We start from the raw sequence: 22,015 nt of genomic DNA on the forward strand, positions 1-22,015 counted from the left end.
GTGAGCATACACATGTACACACACACACACACACACACACACACGTGCACACACTCATAAGTGCCATGCGCTTTGCAGAAGTCAGAGGTCAACCTCGGGTGTCATTTCTGAGGAGCCACCCCCCTTGTCTTTTGGAGACAGGATCTCTCACTAGGAGCTGGGACTCACTGGTCAGGCTTGGCTGTCTGGCCAGCAAGCCCAGTGAATCTCTCTATTCCTGGGATTACAAGTTCATGCTACAGTGGCCTTCGTCTTAAGCATGTGCAGGGTTTTACTGCGTGTAAGGTACTGAAGCATGTGCAGGGTTTTACTGTGTGTAAGGTACTCTGCTAACTCCCCTATCTCTCTAGCACCCAACCCTCTGCTTTTCCAACTCAAGAGGTAACAGGCGGAGAGAGGACTGGAGAAAGAGCCTGGGGAGGAGCACACTGCAGAGGTGGGGGACACTTAGGCCTCCTGGGAGGTGTAACTGGAGCCCTCTGAGCTGGAAGGCCTGTGTGGCCGACCCCTGGCCTGGTCCTCCACCTCAGGTCCCTCCCCTGCCGTTTTACATAAGGCCTGGGCAGGCTCCACTGGGGTAGGGCCCTTGGCCATGGCCTTCACAGACCTGCTGGACTCCTTGGGAGGTGTGGGCCGCTTCCAGCTTGTCTATACAGCCTTGCTGCTGCTGCCCTGTGGGCTGCTGGCTTGCCACACCTTCCTACAGAACTTCACAGCTGCTGCACCCCCTCACCACTGTCAGCATCCTGCCAACTACACAGAACCTACCACCAATGTCTCAGGAGCCTGGCTAAGGGCCGCCATACCCCTGAACCAGCACGGGGTCCCTGAACCCTGCCTGCGCTACATAGAGCCTCAGTGGGATCTTCTGAAACCCAACACCTCCTCCCACGAAGTGGCCACAGAGGGCTGCAAGGACGGTTGGGTCTATGACCGAAGCATTTTCCCATCTACCATTGTGATGGAGGTCAGAGGTGGGCGGGTGGCTTGCGGGGCTGGGAGGGAGCTAAGGACAAGGCTTAGCACTCCTCTCTCCCCCATAGTGGGACCTGGTGTGTGAGGCCCGTACCCTACGTGACCTGGCTCAATCTGTCTACATGTCTGGGGTGCTGGTGGGAGCCGCCTTGTTTGGTGGTCTTGCCGACAGGTGAGCCTTTGGGGGAGGTCCTAGTCCCGCAGGGAAAGCTCTTGAGTTCACCTACAGTCTGTGTTTTCTTTCTTTATTCCTTTCGTTGTTTGGGGTTGTTTGTTTGTTTGCTAGTTTTTGGGTTGTTTTTCTAAGACAGGGCTTCTCTGTGTAGCCCTACAGTGCCTCTACTCATTCTCTATACCAGGCTGGCCTCCGACTCACAGTGACCGCCCACCTCTGCCCCCCAAGTGCTGGGACTAAAGGCATGCACCACCTGGCTATTCCTTCTTTTCTTTCTCTCCTTCTTTTTGTGTGCATGTGCACATGGAGGAGGTGTTGGGTTTCAGAAGGTTCCATTGAGGCTCTCTCTCTCTCTTTCTCTCTTTCTCTCTCTCTCTCTCTCTCTCTCTCTATATATATATATATATATATATATATATATATATGAGTGTTTTTCTTTTATTTTTTTGAACTTCTGATCCATCAGCCTGCACTTCCTAAGTGCTAGGATTATAGACTGCACCTCTTTTCAAACTCTCCACCTTTCCCCATCATGGACTGAATCTCTTGGTCTCTGATCTTCTACCACACATATATGTCCCTCTATCCCTGATCAGCCTGGCGGGTGCATGTGGTATTTAGAGGGGTGGCTTTTACTGGGCATCTCATTCTCCCTTTGATTGCTTTGGGGTCCCCACCAAGGCAGAAGTGACAGACAGGGGCTTTGCTTCCTTGGTCATGTCTGTCCGCCTTGAGATTCCAAGTCCCTCACTCTTTGGGTCCAGGTTGGGTCGCAAGGCCCCACTGGTCTGGTCGTACCTGCAGCTGGCAGTTTCGGGGGCTGCCACAGCATATGTGGGCTCCTTCAGTACCTACTGCGTTTTCCAGTTCCTGATGGGCATGACCTTCTCTGGCATCATCCTCAACTCCCTCTCCCTGGGTGAGTCCAGTACAGGTGGGACGCGGAGGGACCGGGATCATGCAACAAGGGAATTACAACACTGCAGGACAGCTTTTCAAAGTTTGCTTTATGTAATTCTCACCCAGAAACCGCAACTCAAAACCTCCAACCCAGGGGTCTGGATTTGGAAGACCCTGATTGACAGACTGTGACCCTGGCAGCCGCAGGCAGTGGTGGCCTTTCTTAGGTCTGGGTTTTAGTTGACTAATCTGTGAGCTGAAAGGGTCAGATTGATTTCATGAGAGTTACTCAATGGTACCTATGATATGATATGGTATCTATGATATGCCTGGGGTCACATAGGTGACTGGGACATGGGGCCATAAGATAGGATGGTGTCTAAGGGAGCCAGCTATGGTGGCTCACACCTGCAATCCCAGCACTTGGGAGGTAGAAACAAGATGATCAGGAGTCCGAGGTCATCCTCAGCTGCACAGAGTTTGAGGCTTTCCTAAGCCACACAAGTCTGCAAATAAAGAGTGGCAGGAGGTCATACAATCAAAAGACTAAATCTACACTCCAAGCTCTGAACCTTAGGGTAGGGTGCCGTCGTGAATATAATCCCAGCACTCAGAAGGCAGAGGCAGGAGGATCACACATTTGAGGCCAGCCTGATCAACATAGTGAGTTTGAACTCCCGAGTGCTAACCAGCTAGGAGCGTCACCCTGCAGGGATGAAGGGAAAGCTGGAGCCTGCAGGGAGACCCGGTGGAAGGTATCATGATGCCACAGACAGCCCGCTCTGAACACAGGGCTGCCACCTGCCTGTGCTGCTTTAAACTTAGTTTACCTCTGCAGACATCGTCAGGCTCAGACGCTGCCACCATCTTTAGTTATCCATAGGTCCATAGGCAGGCGGGCCTTTGATTTTGGGATGGGAGACAGATCTTGGGTCCAGAGAACCAGGTGAACAGACCAGTGCCCCTTTTCTGACTTATTCTGTCCTAGCATTTGGACACTGAAAGGTGCTAAAAGCTCTCTTGCTCTTCCCTTCCTGCTTTGGCCCCCCCAACCCTCCCAGTCTCTCTCCCCCCAACCCTCCCAGTCTCTCCTCCCCAACCCCTCCAGTCCCTCCCCCCCAACCCTCCCAGTCTCTCTCCCCCCAACCCTCCCAGTCTCTCTCCCCCTAACCCCTTCAGTCCCTCCCCCCCAACCCTTCCAGTCTCTCTCCACGTGCTCATGGCCAGCCTCTACTCCTCTACTTCTCTATTCCCTTTCTCTGCCTTTCTCGGTCTCTACTACCCTCTCAACTCCCCTCCCCATGCCCTAAATAAACTCTATTCTATATTAAAAAGAAAGGAAGGAAGGAAGGAAGGAAGGAAGGAAGGAAGGAAGGAAGGAAGGAAGGAAGGAAGGAAGGAAGGAAGGTGCTAAGCACATATTGAGACTCAAAAATCCAGTTCCACTGACCACCTCTAGAAGGGTAGGTGTCCCGCCACAGCTGAGAGCAAATGCCTGAAACCCATCAGCGTGTCTCATACCAGAATGGCCTCTACACTACACACACATTTGCGTGTTTGTGCTCCTGTGCGCTTTCATGTACACATGCACACACTGTCTCAGGAAATTCACCCTTACAATGAAGACCTTTTTCTTTGGTTGGTTTGATTTATTTGAGACAGGGTTTCTCTGTGTAACAGCTCTGGTTGTCCTGGACCTCACTTTGTAGACCAGGCTGGCCTCAAACTCAGAGACCTGCCTGCCTCTGCCTCCCGAGTGCTGGGATTAAAGGTGTGCACCCCCACCACCCAGCTTCATGAAGCCACTTCAGAGCCTGATGTCCTATAGTTAGTACCCTGCCATAGGCCGCATCAGAGTCTTGTCTAGGTAGATCTTGGTGTGGATCTACACCACAGCCATGAGGAAGGGGTGGGTGAACCAAACAGCTATGTGGTAAACGAGTCACTCGAGTTGGCCACCTTTTCTCCACAGTTGTAGAATGGATGCCAACCAGGGGCCGGACGGTGGCGGGCATCTTGCTGGGTTTCTCCTTCACCTTGGGCCAGCTCGTCCTGGCTGGCGTGGCGTACCTGATCAGGCCCTGGCGGTGGCTGCAGTTTGCCGTGTCTGCTCCTTTCCTCGTCTTTTCCCTCTATTCTTGGTACGTCCCCCACCCCACCCAGAGAGGGGCTGGGATGGGGCGTGCTTCTGATAGGTGGGTGTGACTTCTTGAGTGTAGAGTGACTTTGATGTGCTGGAAGCAGAGAACAGAGGCTTCATGAGAGCCACAGGCTCCCAAGTACCCGTGAATAGCTTTAGGGAATCTTTGGCCAACCTCCTTCTGAGGCATGGGGCTCTGGAACACACAAAATGATTTTGCCTGTATCCACCATGCTGTATAAAAACCCATTGCATTTTGTAAGAGGGGAACTGAAGCACAGCCCAGAGAGGGCCCGTGATTTTTTCAAGGCCATGCAGCTAGGGTAAGAGCCACATGCAATTCAATACAAAGTGTGTCTTGGTTTTGAAGGACTCTGCAATGATTCTCTGTATGATATACTACAAAAAAAAAAAAAGAAAGAAAGAAAGAGAAAGAAAAGAATGAAGGAAGAAAGAAAGGAAGGCAGGAAAACAGGCAGGCAAGATAGCTCAGCCAGTAAAAGCATTTGTCTTCTTCTTTTTTTTTTTTTTTGGTGTTTTGAGACAGGGTTTCTCTGTGTAGCCCTGGCTGTTCTGGAACTCACTCTGTAGACCAAGCTGGCCTCGAACTCAGAAATCAGCCTGCCTCTGCCTCCCAAGTGCTGGGATTAAAGGCATGCACCACTACTGCCTGGCTAGCATTTGCCTTTCAAGTTTAACAATTAGAATTCTATTTCTGGGACCCACCCACACAGTGAAATTTACATATATATGGAAAGCCTGTCTCAAAAACAAAAGAAATAACAATAAAGGGATGTTGGTGACTGTAGTGGCTATTCTTCAGGTCCTGCTTGTGAAACTGGGACCCTGCCACCTGTCCTTAGGTCTGGTAGAATGAAGGTGTGTTGGGATCGCAGGGGAAATGATCCTCTGTACCCCAGGTGGCTTCCAGAGTCATCCCGATGGCTCCTCCTTCATGGCAAGGCCCAGCAGGCTGTGCAGAACCTTCGGAAGGTGGCCATGATGAACGGCAGAAAGGCGGAAGGGGAGAGGCTGACTACAGCGGTGAGCAGGGGTGTGAAGGCTGGGGTAGACTTTTGTGGTACTGACAGGGGAGGCAGGTGTGGTAGAGGTTTTCCCAGAGCTGATGAATGGAGATAGGTGCACCCCAGGGACTCACTTGCCAGAAAGCCTGGCTGGAACAACAAATTCCAGGTTCAGTGACAAAACCTTGAATTAAAAAAATAAATTCTAGGGCTGGAGAGATGGCGCAGCGGTTAAGAGCACCGACTGTTCTTCCAAAGGTCCTGAGTTCAAATCCCAGCAACCACATGGTGGCCCACAACCATCCTTAATGAAATCTGATGCCCTCTTCTGGTGTGTCTGGAGACAGCTACAGTGTACTTAACTATAAAAAAGAAATAAATCTTTAAAAAAAAAAATAAATAAATAAATTCTAGAAGAAATACACTCACCATCAGGCATGGCAGTACACGCCTTTAGTCCCAGCAATAAGAGGCAGAGGTAGGTGGATCTCTGAGTTTGAAGCCAGCCTGATCTACAAAGGGAGTTCCAGGACCGCCAGGGTTACATAGAGAAACCCTGTGTCAGCAAAAAACAAAAGAGGGGGCTGGAGAGACGGCTCAGCGGGTAAGAGCGCCAACTGTTCTTCTGAAGATCCTGAGTTCAAATCCCGGCACATGGTGGCTAACAACCATCTATCATGGGATATGATGCCTCTTCTGGTGTCTGAAGATAGCTACAATGTACTCACATATCATAAATAAATAAATCTTTTAAAAAAAAAGAAAAAGAGAAACACACACGGAAAACACACAGAAGAGTGATTATCAGCATTTGATATGCCTGCCTCCCACATGTGAGTGCAGGCACATACACACAGACACACCCACACACCACAAGAGGAAGAGGAGGAGGAAGAGGAGAAAGAGGAAAAAGAGAAAAAGAAAAAAGATTGGGGTCAGTGAGATGGCTCAGTAGCGCACTTGCTGCCAAGCCTGATGACCCAAGTTCAGTCGTCAGCACCCGCACAATGGAAGGAAGGAACCGACTCCTAAAAGCTGTCCTCTGTCCGTATACAAGCTGCGGCACACACATGCTCGCACACAAAATAAGTAAATATAACACAAAACTGTAAAAAGAGAAAGAGACATCGAGGTCTGGAGAGGCCAGGCAGTTTGCCGGTGAGGACGAGGTTGGGCCACGTTAGAGGTGGAAACGCGTGCTAGCCCAGCGCTCCAACAGCTGCCCTCCAGCCCAGCCGCTTTTACCCCCTCTCTGACGCTGTGATGAACTTACTGGGAATTGAGTGACAGTCTCTGATGCCACAGAACCTCGGGACTATAAGGTGCACGTTGCAGCTCCCACTGCATCACAAATCATGCAACAGTCTCCAAGGGCCTTCGTGAAGAGGGCGACACGGCCAGATGTCACAACAAACACGCAGAAGCACTGTTTTCTATGGATGCAGAGTCCAACCAGGGAAATGGCATCCCAGAACCCGCGACGCCCCTGATCACACATTCCTCTCCAGGTGGTGAGCTCCTACATCCAGGACGAGTTTGCAAGTGTCCGCACCTCCAACTCCATCTTGGACCTCTTCAGAACCCCTGCCATCAGAAAGGTCACCTGTTGTCTCATGGTGGTCTGGTAGGTGACGGCCTGAGGTGGGGACATACTTTCTGCTCTCATTAGCAAATGTTGTCCTGAATTAGTCCTAAGGTGTGTGGAGTTAGTCTCACGTCACTTCCTTTCAGCACCTGGCCCTGGGCTGGGGAAATGGCTCAGTGCTGGCTCTGCAAGTACGAGAGCCTGACTTCAAATCACAGAGGCTCTGTGAACAAGCTGACCGCTGACCGTGGCCTGCAGCGCCTGTAACTCTAGCTGTGGGCAAATGGACCCTCAGGTTCAGATTCGAGGGAGAAAAAGGCAATTAAAGATAGAGATGCCTGATGCCCTCCTCACGGGAATAAGCACAGCAGCACAGACAGATGCCTGCACACACACACACACACACACACACACACAAGCTGGGTATTGGGTATGTTGGTGCACACCTTTAATCCCAGCACTTGGGAGGCAGAGGCAGGAGGGACCTCTGAATTCCAAGGACAGCCTGGTCTACACACAGAAACTCTGACTCAAGAAAACAACAACAAAATTAAGATTACACCATCACCTGGTACTCTGTGGGTGAACTGACATTATAGATGAGACATTATGTTGATCTAAAGTGTCTACATTTGAGCAGAAGGTCTTACCTGTGCACATGTAATGCATGTAAACTCATACAGATACACACATACACAAAAACATGTAAATAAAACTCCCCCTCTCCAGCCCCACTCCCTCCAGCCCAAACAAAGCTTTTTAAAAAAGATTTATTTATTTTATGCATATGAGTACACTGTAGCTATCTTCAGACACACCAGAAGAGGGCATTGGGTCCCATTATAGATGGTTGTGAGCCATCATGTGGTTCCTGGGAATTGAACTCAGGACCTCTGGAAGAGCAGTCAGTGCTCTCAACCACTAAGCCATCTCTCCAGCCTCAACAAAACTTAAAAAATTAATAATAATAATAAGTTAAAATAATAAATAAATACTTTGACAAATAAATAATTTAATAAATTTATAACTAATGGATAAATTGTTTATAATTTAGCAAATAAATAGGAAAAAAGGCTCAGAATTTAGCCCAGTGGTAGGGCGCTAACCCAGCATATACAAAGTGCTGGGGCTAGCCGGGCGGTGGTGGCGCACACCTGTAATCCCAGCACTCTGGGAGGCAGAGGCAGGCAGATTTCTGAATTCTGAATTCAAGGCCAGCCTGGTCTACAGAGTGAGTTCCAGGACAGCCAGGGCTACACAGAGAAACCCTGTCTCCAAAAAACTAAACCCCCCCCCCCAAAAAAAAAAAAACAAAGTGCCAGGGCCAACCCCTGAATGAAACAAAGCAAAACAGAAAATCAGACAGTCTCATTGATCACACAGACCGGGAGGGACAGGCAGAGAAAAGATGAGCATCCTTGACCTCTCAACATTGCCTGGACATTAAATATTCAAAGCTAATATTTATTTATTTAATTTTTATTTATGTAAGTACACTGTAGCTGTCTTCAGACACATGCCAGAAGAGGTAATTAGATCCATTAGAGATGGTTGTGAGTCACCATGTGGTTGCTGGGAATTGAACTCAAGACCTCTGGAAGAACAGTCGGCGCTCTTAACTGCTGAGCCATCTCTCCAGCCCCAAAGCTGATAATTATGGGGCAGGAAGGCAGGCAGTGATATAGGACTCATTGCAGCAGGGACCTTGTAAGGGTCAAAGGGAAGACATAGAGAGGGGTTTCCGGTTGTTTGTTTGTTTGTTTGTTTATAGCCTCTGACTTTGTGTTACTTGATTTGGGGATTTGTTCCCTGAGTTCTGGGAATGAAGTTCCCTGAGCCCTTGGAGATCCCAAGACCTCTTGGTAGAGCCTGCCCTCTGATGTCCAGACACGCCCTCTGATGTCCAGACACGCCCTCTGATATCCAGACACGCGCCCCCCCCCCCCACCTGCCCTCCTGCATCGCCCTCTAGAGTCCTGCCACTTCCTCATGGTCCTTCTTGTTAGAAACAAACCAACTTCAAACTCTGAGATTGAAAGATCTCTTTTGGATCCTTCTAGGAAGAGTTAGCAAAGTCTTACTTTTGATAAAAGGCAGCAATCCACGGCTTAGGCAGAGGTGGAGCCGTGGGCCTTCCTAAAGGATTTCCCAAGCATCCCGACCCCTTGACGCCTCCTGACTTGTGTAATTTTGTTTTATATGGAAAATCTTGACTGTTTTCAGGGCCCCCCCTTGAAGCCCTGGAGCCTCACCAGGCCCCATCTGGATCCAATTGCACCATTTCTGTGGTGACGAGGCGAGACACTCTAGGCTGGGGTGGCATGGGGACAGGGACTTCTGGAGTTCCAGGAGGGCTGGGAGGATGAAAAGGGAGAAGAGAACTGGTTAGATTGCACAAATGTCTCCAAACCCTGTTGTTTCCTTTTGTGGCTAATTTCCAAGTTACAAAAGCAATGCATACTCAGTGCACAAAGGAGAAACAAACAAACAAACAAACAAATGAAGAAAGAGAGAGGAGAGAAAGAAAGAAAGGAAGGAAGGAAGGAAGGAAGGAAGGAAGGAAGGAAGGAAGGAAGGAAGGAAGGAAGGAAGGAAGGAAGGAAGGAAGAAAGACAGTTAGTCCCAGGGCTGGAGAGATGACTGTGTGGCAAGTTTAAAAGTCAAGCCTGGGCTACTCGAGACCCTGCCCTAAAACAAACAAGACTGAGGAGCTGCAGGCCTGAGTTTTGATCTCAGCACCAGCATTTACTGCTGGATCCTGAACTTGTTAACCTCTCTAATCCTCAGCTTCCCTGTAGGTCATGTGACTTTTACAACCCTAGCCATCCCTTAGAGTGGTGGTGAAGATAAGAAGTGCACACAAGGGTTCCTGAGATGAGAGTGAACATGGGTGTGGCCTTGGATCCCAGGGCCACACTCAGAGGGAGGCAGACCTCTGAGATTTCAAGGCTAGCCTGAGCTACACTGGCAGTGCTGGGTAAGTCAGGGCTATGTACTAAGACCCTATCTTAAATAGGGGCGGAGGAAGGTGTAGATGGCTCAGTGGTTAAGATTATTGGCTGCTTTTCCAAAGGACCTGGGTTCATGGCAGTTCACAACGGTCTGCAACTCCAGTTCTAGGGGATCTGACAATCTCACAGACAGAGACACATGCAGGCAAAACACTAGTGCACAATAAAAATTTAAAAATAAAAATTTTAAAAGTTGTGTACCAGAGAGAGAGAGAGAGACTGGAGAATGGACTCACTCCTTCTCTGAAGATTGCTCCATGGATGACAATACACACACCACACTCACACACATACACACACACACTATACACACACACACACACACACACACACACACACACACACACGTACACATGTTACTATAAAAATAGGCTAATGCTCTGTTCTGCTACTTTTTAAAATTAATTATAACTGAAATTTCATCATTAAGTAAAGACATAGCATATGATAGATTTGCAGTAAATATTTGATAAGCCAGTGAATAATGAGAAAATAAGGGAAGGAAGGTAAGAATTTTGTCAGGCAGAGAGATGTAAGACAGAAAGGAATCATGGAGAATAACTATCTAGTCCCTTCTCCCTGTGTTGGGATACGGCTTGACATGACTACAGCCATCTTGGATGTGACTCCCGTTTGCCAACCTCACACAGTCCTGCAGCATGCATCCAAACTCAGCAGGCTAAGCAAACCTGACAGGGTAGTCGGCCAAGCATCTAGTGCCAAGCACTGATTAAAAAGGACTGCTTCTTAGCTGACATCTGATCTGTAAATGCTTTTAAGATTGTCCAAGTACACTCCAATTGGTCCTGATCCATCTTGGCACAGCTTAGTGTATAAACCCCTTTCTCCTGCCCCTTGGCACCAAGACATGCCTCTATCTGCAGGTCCATAGTAACTCGAAGATTGCCAATCCTAGACTAGTCTGTCTCTTGGCACATTCTGTCTTTGGTAGGTAGCCAATTCCTAATTCTCTCCTCTCTCTCTCTCTCTCTCTCTCTCTCTCTCTCTCTCTCTCTCTCTCTCTCTCTGTGTGTGTGTGTGTGTGTGTGTGTGTGTGTGTGTGTGTGTGTATTTTAAGACAGGGTCTTTTTGAATAGCCTTGGGTATTCTGGAACTTGGTAGACAACTCTCATACACCAGATTTTTTTCCAAAACATTTTCCAAAACAGTGCCTGGATGGCACTCCAGGTTGGTCATGGTCCAGACTCTCTGGAAAGACCATTTCAGAAACAAAGCCACTTTTCACTCTTCCTTGGTAACTGTGCCAACAGCATGCCCTCAGGGCTAGGTATGTACACCAAGTGGCTTTTGTCTAGCTGTTCTTCAACTTTCTCAAAGGCCATGCATGCTATGATCAGGTTTCCCTTACAGCATCACCTACCAAGCATCACTACTCTGCAGGCTGCGGCCCACCTGGAGGCAGCCTGGCTCCCTGCACAGTACTTAAGAGGCTGAGCAGGAGGAATCTGTGTAGCAGCTCCTTGGTAGAGCCTTTGGGGAAGAATTCATTTGGCAAGAGTCCAACTCTCTGCAGCTATAGGGTAGATGTCTCCATAGACCTCTCTCAGTTCCGAGAGACCACCTACATTCCTGGCCAGGTAGTGGTCTCCATTTCAGTGTAATCTCTCACATCAGATTGTTCTCTGTCTGTCTGGGAGAAGTGGCACACATCTGCAGCCTCAGCATGTGGGGAAGCAGAGACAGAAGAATCAGGGGTTCAAGGTTAGCCTCTGAAAAATAGCAAGTTCAAGTCCAGCCTGGGCTATATGAGACACTGTCTCATAAACCTGAAAAAACAATGAAGTCCCTTAGGCGCTGAACCTCAAAGTCCTTGTCCCTGACCTTAGGCCCAGGCTTAAACTCCCGATGTGACCACAGCAGCTCCCCTCACCCTTCCCCCACTTATCAAGTCAACTGATAGAAGTCCTTCATCACATGTGCAGAACCCTTTCAAAATAACACCTAAGATTGGTGTTCAGATGCTAGAAGAGGGTTTGAGTAAACCCAGGAGACTTACAGCTGTCCATTCCCCATTTGTATCTTCTTTGTTGTTGTTTCAGTTGATTGGGTTTTGTTTGTTTTTTGGAGGCGGGATGGAGTTGAGACAGGGTTTCTCTGTGTAGCCCTGGCTGTCCTGGAACTCACTTTGTAGACCAAGCTGGCCTCAGACTCAGAGGTCTACCTGTATCTGCCTCCTGTGTGCTGGGATTAAGGGCGTGCAACACCACCCAGCTTATTTGGATCAGTCTGTAGCACAGGTTGGCTTTGGGTGGTGCTGCCCTGGGCTCTCCAGTGTTGGCATTACAAGTGCCCTAGAGTTGAAAGAACCTACAGAAAAGTACGCGTCTCAGCTTGACGGTTTCATGTCTAATCCAGAAAGAGAACACAACTAGGTGCTTGGCTCTTAATCCCGGAATCTGGGAGGCTGAAGCAGGAGGATTGCTGTGACATTTAAGACAGCCTGGGCTACAGTGAGTTTCAGGTCAGCTTGAACTATGATGTAAGACACTGTCAGAGAATGGGGAGAAGAGATCATGTTCAAACACCTCGTCTCAGAAAATAAGGCAGTACTGAAAGCTGGTTCAGCAGGTAAAAGCTCTCACTGCACTACCCCCACAACCTGCCAAGGTTCATCCCTGGGACCCAAAGTAGGAGAGAAACTGACTCGCCAAAAGCTATCCTCTGACCTCCACATGTGGTGCATGTGCACAGACAATAAAAATTCATCTAAAAATGAAAACAAGATGGATGACCGTTGAGAGGGACTGCTGTTGTCAAGGTCTGCCTTCCACATGCATGTGCACACACCTAAGTACACACACATGCAGATACACACACATAAGTACACACAAGTAAGTACACACATGCATGTGCACACAGGAATATAGACACACATACACCACACAGTCAACATGAAATTAGCATGCAAATAAATAAATAAAGGTAAGGTTTTGAGACAGGATCTCACTATGTAGCCCAGGGTGGTGATCCTACTGCCCCAGTCTTCCAAGTGCTGGGACCACAAGCACAAACAGGCATGAACTATGGTTCCTGTATTCTTTAACCCCTGTCTGTCTTCTGTTTAGCACTGTTTTAATTCCAGCACTGAAGTTGCACTGACAGTGAAAGCCAAAGATAACACGGAGCTCAGAGCCTGAGCTCTGGGTAGCGGGTGGTGGGAATAGGATGGAGTGAGAAAGAGCTCCATCATCGGATGTGTGGGGGGGCAGAAGATGCTGTCAAAGGGATTTGAACTCCCTGAGGGGAGGATCCCCAGGTCACACATCCTGTCTCCCTTGCCTCGAGCCCCAGACAGTGCGTTGTGGGTGAAACAGGGCCGTTCTGCCTCCTTTCCAGGTTCTCTAACTCTGTGGCCTACTATGGCCTGGCCATGGACCTGCAGAAATTTGGGCTCAGCATCTACCTGGTGCAGGCTCTGTTTGGGATCATTGACATCCCAGCCATGCTGGTCGCCACCACCACGATGATTTATGTGGGACGACGGGCCACAGTGTCATCCTTCCTCTTGCTGGCTGGGCTCATGGTCATTGCTAACATGTTTGTTCCAGAGGGTGAGTTGTCACTGCTGCCCTGTGGTAGCTATATCGACACGGGTCTCAGAAGCAGTGGGAGGGTTGAGTGGCCTCTGGAGGTGACCAGCAACACACCCATGATTCTAGCCCTTGGGAGGCAGAGGCAGGAGAATCATCAGTTCTTGGCCAGCCGGGGCTACAGTGAGACCCTGTCTCAAAAGGAATAAAGAGGAAACTTAAGTTACCATGTCAAAGAGGAGTTGGTGTAATTGTGTGGAGCTGCTTAGATGTGGGTGATTTGGGGAATCTCCTCAGCTGGTTCACTCCAGCTAACACCAACTCAAAGCACGTGCCTACCATAATTTCTTTGACGGCCTTGTGTGGGACGCTTGAGTCAGGGTTTGCAGTCTATGAGCAGCAGCAGGACACACATGCGAATGACACACCAGCAGGAAGTGCTGACTGAGCACCAAACCCTGTGCTGGTGGCATGTGTCCACCTGTGACACCTATGAACAGGCATGCGAAGCCGTGCTACTCTTTCCCTTACTTAAAGGACCCAGGGGCTCAGAACTAGGAGGTCACTGTGGCTAAGTCACCTACCAGGGTCAGAGCTAGGATTTGAATCTAAGACAGATCCCCACCCCTGTCCTGTCTCTGAGGCAGGCTGTGGCCACAGATGCAAATAAGTGAGGAAGTAGTCAGATGGGGACTTACTGTGTAGCCCTGGCTGTCCTGAGACTCTCCTTGTAGACCAGGCTGGCCTCAAACAGATCTACTGCCTCCCCCTCCAGAGGACTGGAATTAAAGGCGTGTGCACTAGCTCGCGCCTTTCTCTCGTATCTTGTCCTCTGCCTGAGCTTTTCCCTCTGGTCCCCTTCCCAATCCTAAGTCCTGCAGCCTTCCATCATGCTCCTGTTCCAGCCTCTGTTGCTCACAGCCCCACCTCCCTCTTTTGCCTCTTTAGGTCTGCAGACCTTGCGGACAGTACAGGCAGCGCTGGGCAAAGGCTGCCTGGCCAGCTCCTTCATCTGTGTTTATCTGTTCACAGGAGAACTCTATCCCACAGAGATCAGGTGAGCATGAGGAGTGGTGCCTACGCAGGGGTCCACGCTCCCCTCTGACCCCTGCAGGCCTGACTCTTAGGGGGCCCAGGCCCAGCTGCTGATAGGTGGTCTTCATCTCTCACAGGCAGATGGGGATGGGCTTTGCCTCTGTCAACGCCCGCCTTGGAGGCTTGGTGGCACCCCTGATCACTGCACTTGGTGAGATCAGTCCAGTTCTGCCACCTGTATCCTTTGGTGCCACTTCAGTCTTGGCTGGAATGGCTGTCACCTGCTTCCTGACTGAGACCCGCAATGTGCCACTGGTGGAAACTATTGCTGCAATGGAGAGACGGTGAGTATCCTCTGGCACTATGGAGTGCAGGACCAGTGGTTACAGGAAACCAGAAATGCCCGGAAGTCAGAGGAATCGTCAATGGCTATGCTGGGGGCTGGAGAGATGGCTCAGCAGTTAAGAGCACTGACTGCTCTTCCAGAAGTCACATGGTGGGTCACAACCATCTGTAATGGGATCTGATGCCCTCTTCTGGAGTGTCTGAATAGCAACAATGTACTCACATACCTTAAATAAATAAATAAATCTTAAGAAGAAAAAGAGGGGAAAAACAGCAATAAAAGAAAGACTTCTGCCTTCCTCTACAGTGGCTTACCTCTCAATCAGAACAGGTCCAACATGAAGAAAAAGCATAAAAATAAAGGTAGACCAGAAGACATAGGGAGGTTGGAGGCCTCAGGAGGCAATACAGTGGTAGAATACTTGCTGAGAATACAGGAAACCTCAGCACCACATAAACAGCACATGCTATTAATCTCAGGATCTGCCTCAGAAGAGGCAGGCAGACCTTGGTCAGTTCAAGGCCAGCCTGGCCTACATGGTGAGTTCAAGGCCAGCCTGGGTTACATGGTGAGTTCCAAGCCAAGCACAGATACCTAATGAGACCCTGTTAGAAACGAAACAAAAACTAGAAAATGAACATTGAGATTTTTCTAAAAAGGAAACCTGTTAAGACTAGGCAGGTAAGTGGGAGGGTCAGGAAATGGCGAAAACAGGAAGATAATGTAAGTTTCAAGAAGATAACAGAAGTTTCTATTTACCTTTGAGCAGAGTCAAAGAAGGCCACTCCAAAAGAGACAGGGCACAGAAGAATGAAGAAATTTCTCTTCAGCAGCTGGGAGCTTCTCCCCTCAAAGAAACCATTTAAGTTGCCCAGGCCCCGGCATGGACCTCAGCCTCTGCTAGGAGGGAGCATCCAAGCCCCTGGTGCAGAACTCCATGCAATGCCAGAGGACATCATGGACTCTGCTGGGGAGCCACACCCAAGCCCAAGCCTAGTGTTCAGGAAGCAGAAGTGACCTCCAGAGACCCAAGGAGACCATGCTGTCCACTGCAATAAAAGCATCACCGTCCAGGGCCACCAGAGATGCTGGGTCTTTGCAAGGTCACAGTGACATCGGCGCTCCCTGGTTTCCCTGGCTAATTTTCTTGAACACCATCCCCACCCCTGAATTCCAGAACCCATTCTGCTTCACTCCTTCACTTCAGACGTTAGGGGAGAATGGCTCATTTTTCTTGGGGTGTGGTGGAGGGATAGGCAGTGTGTCTCCACAGGGGACGTGCAGGTCTTCTTCCTACAGTGGGCCTTGTAATTGGTGTAAGAGTCGACGAGCCAACAGTGAGACCAAACTCAGGAATGGCAGGGACCTTTGTCTGATGTTTATATTCAAAGCAGTAACACTCTGCAGAAGTGGCATCTGGCCCAGTTTCCTAAAAGTCATAAAAGGGGCATGTCCCTGCAGCCACAGCTTCCCTCTGACCTCAGGTCGGCATACAGTCTAGACTTTGGACATTCCTATATCCTTGAGCTGGAATTTGCTACATAGAGTAGGCTGGCCTTGGACTCACAGAGATCTGCCTGCCTCTTCCTCCGAAATACTGGGATTAAAGGTGTGTGGCAACTTGCCTGGCTGTATTTTAAGTTTTTCTTGTATTCCTAAAGACTCTGTATCTCTGAAAGTATGTCAGTTGTCCAGACATGGAGGACACAAGTTCCAGAGAGTTTCTGGCCCAGAGGAATCTCAAGAACTCTGACCCCTGATTGCACAGGACAAATCCCTTCGGGGTAGCAGGTTAGGTCGGATGAGTGCAGGTAGTGATTCCCTTCCAGGTTCTATGTGTCAGGAAGCCATCAGACCTTTGTGGCACATTTCTGGTTCAGGACTTTTCTGAGCCTGCTTCACCACATTGCCTGGATCTGCTTCCTGACTGCCTCTCCAGCTCCAGGGGCCCTGGTGCCCTCTTCTGACTTCTTTAAACACTGCACACACACACACACACACACACACACACACACACATAATTAAAAATTTTTAAATCACCCTACATTTTGAAGGGGGGATTAAAGAATCTTGGGACATATTTTTAAGTCATTATTCTTTGAAAGCTGCTCCAGTGGCACACATGCATAATCCCAGAACTCAGGAAGCAGAGGAAGGAGGATCAGGAGCTCACCACTCCACAGAGAGGTCAAGGCCAGCCTGGGCTAGAGACCCTGTCTCAAAACTAAAAAAAAGAAACAATGTGGAAGCCAGGCATCACAGTGCATGCTCGCAGGCCCAGCTGTTTGAGCACAGCTGTAATCCCAACACTTGGGAGGCCTGAGGTAGGAGAGTTACAGGGTTGAGGCCAGGATGGGCTATATGGTGAGTCCCTGTATAAAACATAAAAATAAAAAAAAAGAACTTAGCCGGGCAGTGGTGGCACACACCTTTAAACCCAGCACTTGGGAGGCAGAGGCAGGCAGATTTCTGAGTTCGAGTCCAGCCTGGTCTACAGAGTAAGTTCCAGGACAGCCAGGGCTACACAGAGAAACCCTGTCTTGAAAAAACAAAAACAACAACAGCAAAAACCTTACTGAAAGAGGAGGGAAATTCACGTAGTTGATGCACCAGAAAGACCTATGCCTAATTTCTTCAACACATCCAACATATTCAGAAAATCATCATTTAAATATGTCATTTTTTTTAAAGACAGAATCTTACTGTATAGGCCCTGGATGACCAGGACCTTGCTATGTAGAAGATGCTGAACTTGAACTCACAGAGGTCTGCCTGCCTCTGCCTCGCAGGTACTAGGATTAAAAGTGTGTGTAGAGGACACAGCCAGAGATTGTAAATCACCCAGCAGTTAGGACATTCACACAAAATTAGTCTTTCAAATATGCTTGGTTGAATCTCACAAACATTCCTTATAATACACTAATATAAAAGTTAGACATCGCACCAAGTGGGGAACAGTTGTTTTGGCAGAAATGCTGCCATAGGGAACCCGTGGGGAATTGTTAGGACGCCTCAAAAGTTTGCAAGCTTTACCCACATCTACCATGAAGTCCTTTGGCTATGGCAGTCTGGAAGGATGGCGCTGGCGAAGGTCTAGGAGGTCCTTGAGAGCAGATGCTAGTGCTGACAGTGGGTCCAAAGACAGTGCTGCAAACTCAAAGGCACTGAGACCCAGGCCGCACACAGAGACTCCAGTTCTCTTGTCAAAGGTACCAACACAGAAGCTAGAGAGGCCATGTTTTGTCAGCATGGCCGCGGAATCATAGAGACCATTCCCAGCATTCAAATTGTTGTATCATTTCATGGGGCGGGTAGCTTTGTGCTGTCAGGGCTCACAGATTGGGGCTGACTCACTAGCATATCAACACTACCTTGGAGTTAGATCATCAGTTTATTGAGGCCTATCCTGGGCTACTCGCCTATCTGAACCTGCCAGGATCTGACTTCTGAGGCCTAGATCTTATCAGCACTACCTGCTGGCAAGCTCAGGTATCATGTGATTGCAAGTCCCATAAAATGGTCTTTTTTTAAAAAAGATTTATTTATTATATGTAAGTACACTGTAGCTGTTTTCAGACACACCAGAAGGGGGCATCCGATCTCATTACAGATGGTTGTGAGCCACCGTGTGGTTGCTGGGAATGGACCCCCATAAAATGGTCTTTAAGTTATGTGCCTCACAGATGCACAGCACCACGCCTGGCTCAGTGCAGACACTGTGGAGGCGCCTCACGTCCTCTTGTTGTTGTTCTCCTAGTACACTCCCTGTAGAACTTGGGTTTTATTTTATCTGGTTTTGGTGGAGAGGGAAGTATAAGGGATCTTTTTTATTGGTTATTTTGTTTATTTACATTTAAATGTCCTCCTTCCCAGTTTCTCCATTGCAACCCCCCATCCCATACCTCCTCCCATTTACCTCTATAAAGGTGCTCCCCCAGCCATCCAGCCATTCCCCCTCCTCACTGCCCTAGCATCCCCCTACACAGGGCCATCGAGCCTCTACAGGACCAAGGGCCTCCCTCCTATTAATGCCAAATAAGGCAATGGTCTGCTACGTATGCAGAGGGATCTTGTGGCTTTATCTTTGCCTCCTCGGTTCATTTGGTTTTTGTGTGTACTCTGCGGTCTGCCAGCAGCCCCACCCCCCAGTTTCATTAAGTTCAAGGGTCCGAAGACCTGTTCAGGGTCACAAAGGACTCAAACCCAATGTGAGTACAGGGGGTGCGAACCTGTGCCAGTCTGGGAGGCTCCCCACTGGCTAGGGGTCCTGAGCCGGTTCCCCTGACCCCGAGCTTCCTCCACAGATATGCATCTACTGAGAGCCTGCCAGGAGCCAGGCGCCGGGTCAGAGCAGGGAGTGTTCTGATGGAAAAGTACCAGTCCAAACGTGGTGAGCTGTGTGCAGCCCCAGCGGGATGAGGGTGAAGAGGAGGTCCTGGAGGCCATACCGGGCGACACTGGAAAAATGCTGCAGAGATGAGACAGAAGAGTTTGCTCCAGGAGTGGGGAACATTCCAGTAGGGCACAGGGAGGAGCCGCTCAGCAGCCATGTGACACACCTGGGTTGAGAGGAGGAATTGGAGAGGAGCACGCTGGAGGGCTGGAGCTGACGGGGTTGCAGGGGCTTCAGCGGGGACTGAGGACGCAGAGGCTGGGGATGTGGCCCTGCAGTGGAGTGTGCCCCAGGGAACAAAGATGACTGGAGAGACCCCCACCCAACCGAGTGCTTGCTTGCTGATCTCAGCTGCTGTACACGCCCCCCAGAGCTACCAGCCCTCCCTACCTCTGCCACAGGCCAAGGTGCCTCTGACATATCTCCATAAACTGTGGCTTTTCTCCCTCCCTCTCTCCCTCCCTCCTTCCCTCCTCCCTCCCTCCCTTCCTCCCTCCATTCCTTTATTTTATTGTTTTATTTTCGTTTCTGCCTGGCCTTTGAGGGTTGCCTTAAGAAATACTACTTTGGAGGGCTGGAGAGATGGCTCAGTGGTTAAGAATACCTACTGCTCTTCTGGAGGTCCTGAGTTCAAATCCTAGCAACTACATGGTGGTTCACAACCATCCATAAATAAAAAAGAAAGAAAGAAAGAAACACTACTTTAGCTGGATGTGTGCAGTGGCTCACAATTTTAACTCCAGCACTCATGAGGCAGAGGCAGACAGATCTCTTGAGTTTGAGGCCAGCCTGGTCTACAGAGAGAGTTCTAGGATAGCTAGGGCTACATAGAGAAACCCTGTCTCAAAAAAAAAAAAAAAAACCAAAACACAACAACAACAACAACAACCCTACCTTGGGGGCTACAGAGATGGTTTGACATTTAAGAGACTTACTGCTCTTGCGAAGGGACTGGTGGCTAACAACTGTCTGTCAATCCAGTTCCAGGAGATCTGATGCCCTCTCCTGGACTCCTCAGCATCAGGCATGAATGTAGTACACAGACATACACAAAGGCAAAACACTCACAGGCACAAAATAATAAACAGTCAAAAGAAACAAGACTTTGCTTTCTTTATCCACTCAGCCATCCATTCATTTGAGGCAGGGTCTCCTGTAGCAGGCTGGCCTTGAACCTGTGATATAGCTAAGGATAACATCTGATCCTTCTGCCTTCATTCCCAAGTACTGGGATTACAAATGTGCCAACAGCCCCATACGTCAGAATCTGGGGGTCAAACCCAAGCTATATACAAGCCAGGCAAGCACTGTCAAGTGTGCTACACTCCTTTTTTGTTTTGTTTTGTTTTGTTTTCCCGGATTTGGTTTTTTAGAGACAGGGTTTCTCTGTATAGCCCTGGCTGTCCTGGAACTCACTCTGTAGACCAGGCTGGCCTTGAACTCAGAAATCCACCTGCCTCTGCCTCGCAAGTGCTGGGTTACAGGCGTGCGCCACCACCGCCCGGCTGTGTGCTACAGTTCTAATCTCTAGAAACCGGTGTCAATTGGTTCAAGGCTTGTGACTGTATTTAGATCTTACCTCTCCTTAGCAAAAAGGCCATAAGCCCCAGATAGTGTGTGCCTCAGCAGCACTGAGAGACTAAGCCATAATGTTGTGTGACATTGCTGCCACCTAGTGGCTAAATCCCTGCAGCCCAGCCCAGTACTTCCTGCTATTAGTGTGAAAAAACAGTATTAACGTTTTTGTTTGTTTGTTTTGTTTTTCTCTTGGACAGACTCATAATGTGGCCAGGTTGGCCGCAGTCTCACGTTAATAGCCCACTTCAGCCTCTCAAATATTGGGATTGCAGCTGTGAGCCTCGATGCCCAGTTCAATGAGACTTTATTTATTTTTTAAAGATTTATTTATTTATATGAGTACACTGTAGCTGTCTTCAAACACACACCAGAAGAGGGCATCAGATCCCATTACATATGTTTATGAGCCACAATGCGGTTGCTGGGAATTGAACTCAGGACTTCTGGAAGAGCAGTCAGTGCTCTTAACTGCTGAGCCAACCCTCAATGAGACTTTACACACACACACACACACACACACACACATTTTATTTGCCTTTGTTTTGAGATAGGGTTTCTCAGTGTGGCACTGCTGTTCTGAATTTCATTCTGTAGACCAGTCTAGCCGTAAACTCAGAAACCCGCTTTCTTCTGCTTCCCTAGTGCTGGGGCTAAGGGCATGTTTTTAAATGGGTGTTTGTGAGTACCTGAGCGTATGTATGTGCAGCACGTGTGTGCAGGAGCCTGTGGAGGCCAGGAGGTGTCAGGTCCCCTGAAACTGGAGTTAGGGGCAGCTGTGAACCACCACACGAGTCCTGGAACCAAACCCACGTCCTTTGTGAGATCAGTAAGCGTAACTGCTAATCCATCCCTGCAGTCCTGTTTGGTGTTTCCCGCTTGCTTGTTTGTTTATTGAGACAGGGTCTCTCTATATAGCCTTGGCTGGAACTTGCAGAGATCTGCCTCAGCCTCCAACTGCTGAGATTACAGGTGTGTGCTACCACGCCCAGCTTCAAGCCGGGTTTTCTTTTTTTTCTTTTTTCTTTCTCTCTCTTTTTTTGTTTTTTTTTTTTTGTTTGTTTGTTTGTTTTTTCAAGACAGGGTTTCTCTGTGTAGTCCTGGCTGTCCTGGAACTCACTCTGTAGACCAGGCTGGCCTCGAACTCAGAAATCTGCCTGCCTCTGCCTCCCAAGTGCTGGGATTACAGGCATGTGCCACCATACCTGGCTCAAACCTGTTTTCTTAAAGACCCTGTCAGTTCTCCATTCCTTTCTTATGGTGTCACGAGTCACTTGATGAAGCCAAATCAATGGAGATTTTGG

The 22,015-nt window shown here is 49.0% G+C and overlaps 1 protein-coding gene and 1 long non-coding RNA gene across 2 annotated transcripts; one reads left to right on the plus strand and one right to left on the minus strand.

Annotated features, from left to right (window-relative positions):
• The first annotated feature begins 404 nt into the window (after positions 1–404).
• On the plus strand, positions 405–16,338 carry LOC127678460 (solute carrier family 22 member 20). The gene is made up of 10 exons (XM_052173419.1): positions 405–967; positions 1,044–1,147; positions 1,915–2,069; positions 4,023–4,191; positions 5,111–5,234; positions 6,724–6,839; positions 13,169–13,383; positions 14,311–14,419; positions 14,535–14,741; positions 15,513–16,338. Exons 1-10 carry the CDS (start codon positions 593–595, stop codon positions 15,607–15,609), a joined length of 1,671 nt encoding a protein of 556 aa, XP_052029379.1. The 5' UTR covers positions 405–592; the 3' UTR covers positions 15,610–16,338.
• On the minus strand, positions 8,304–15,353 carry LOC127678465 (uncharacterized). The gene is made up of 3 exons (XR_007976567.1): positions 15,058–15,353; positions 9,053–9,154; positions 8,304–8,504 (listed from the first exon to the last, which is right to left on the minus strand). It is a non-coding gene; the product is annotated as an uncharacterized LOC127678465 (long non-coding RNA).
• Positions 16,339–22,015: the final 5,677 nt, after the last annotated feature.

This window comes from Apodemus sylvaticus, chromosome 1 (genome assembly GCF_947179515.1).
Source record: "Apodemus sylvaticus chromosome 1, mApoSyl1.1, whole genome shotgun sequence".
NCBI classification, from domain to species: Eukaryota; Metazoa; Chordata; class Mammalia; order Rodentia; family Muridae; genus Apodemus; species Apodemus sylvaticus.

What these genes read in the sequence shown, in the direction of transcription:
- LOC127678460 (XM_052173419.1), top strand. Translation starts at nt 593, where the DNA reads ATGGCCTTCACAGACCTGCTGGACTCCTTGGGAGGTGTGGGCCGCTTC. An exon ending in TTTGGTGGTCTTGCCGACAG is followed by an intron (nt 1,148 to 1,914) that starts GTGAGCCTTTGG and finishes CTTTGGGTCCAG; the next exon opens with GTTGGGTCGCAAGGCCCCAC. An exon ending in GTCTTTTCCCTCTATTCTTG is followed by an intron (nt 4,192 to 5,110) that starts GTACGTCCCCCA and finishes TCTGTACCCCAG; the next exon opens with GTGGCTTCCAGAGTCATCCC.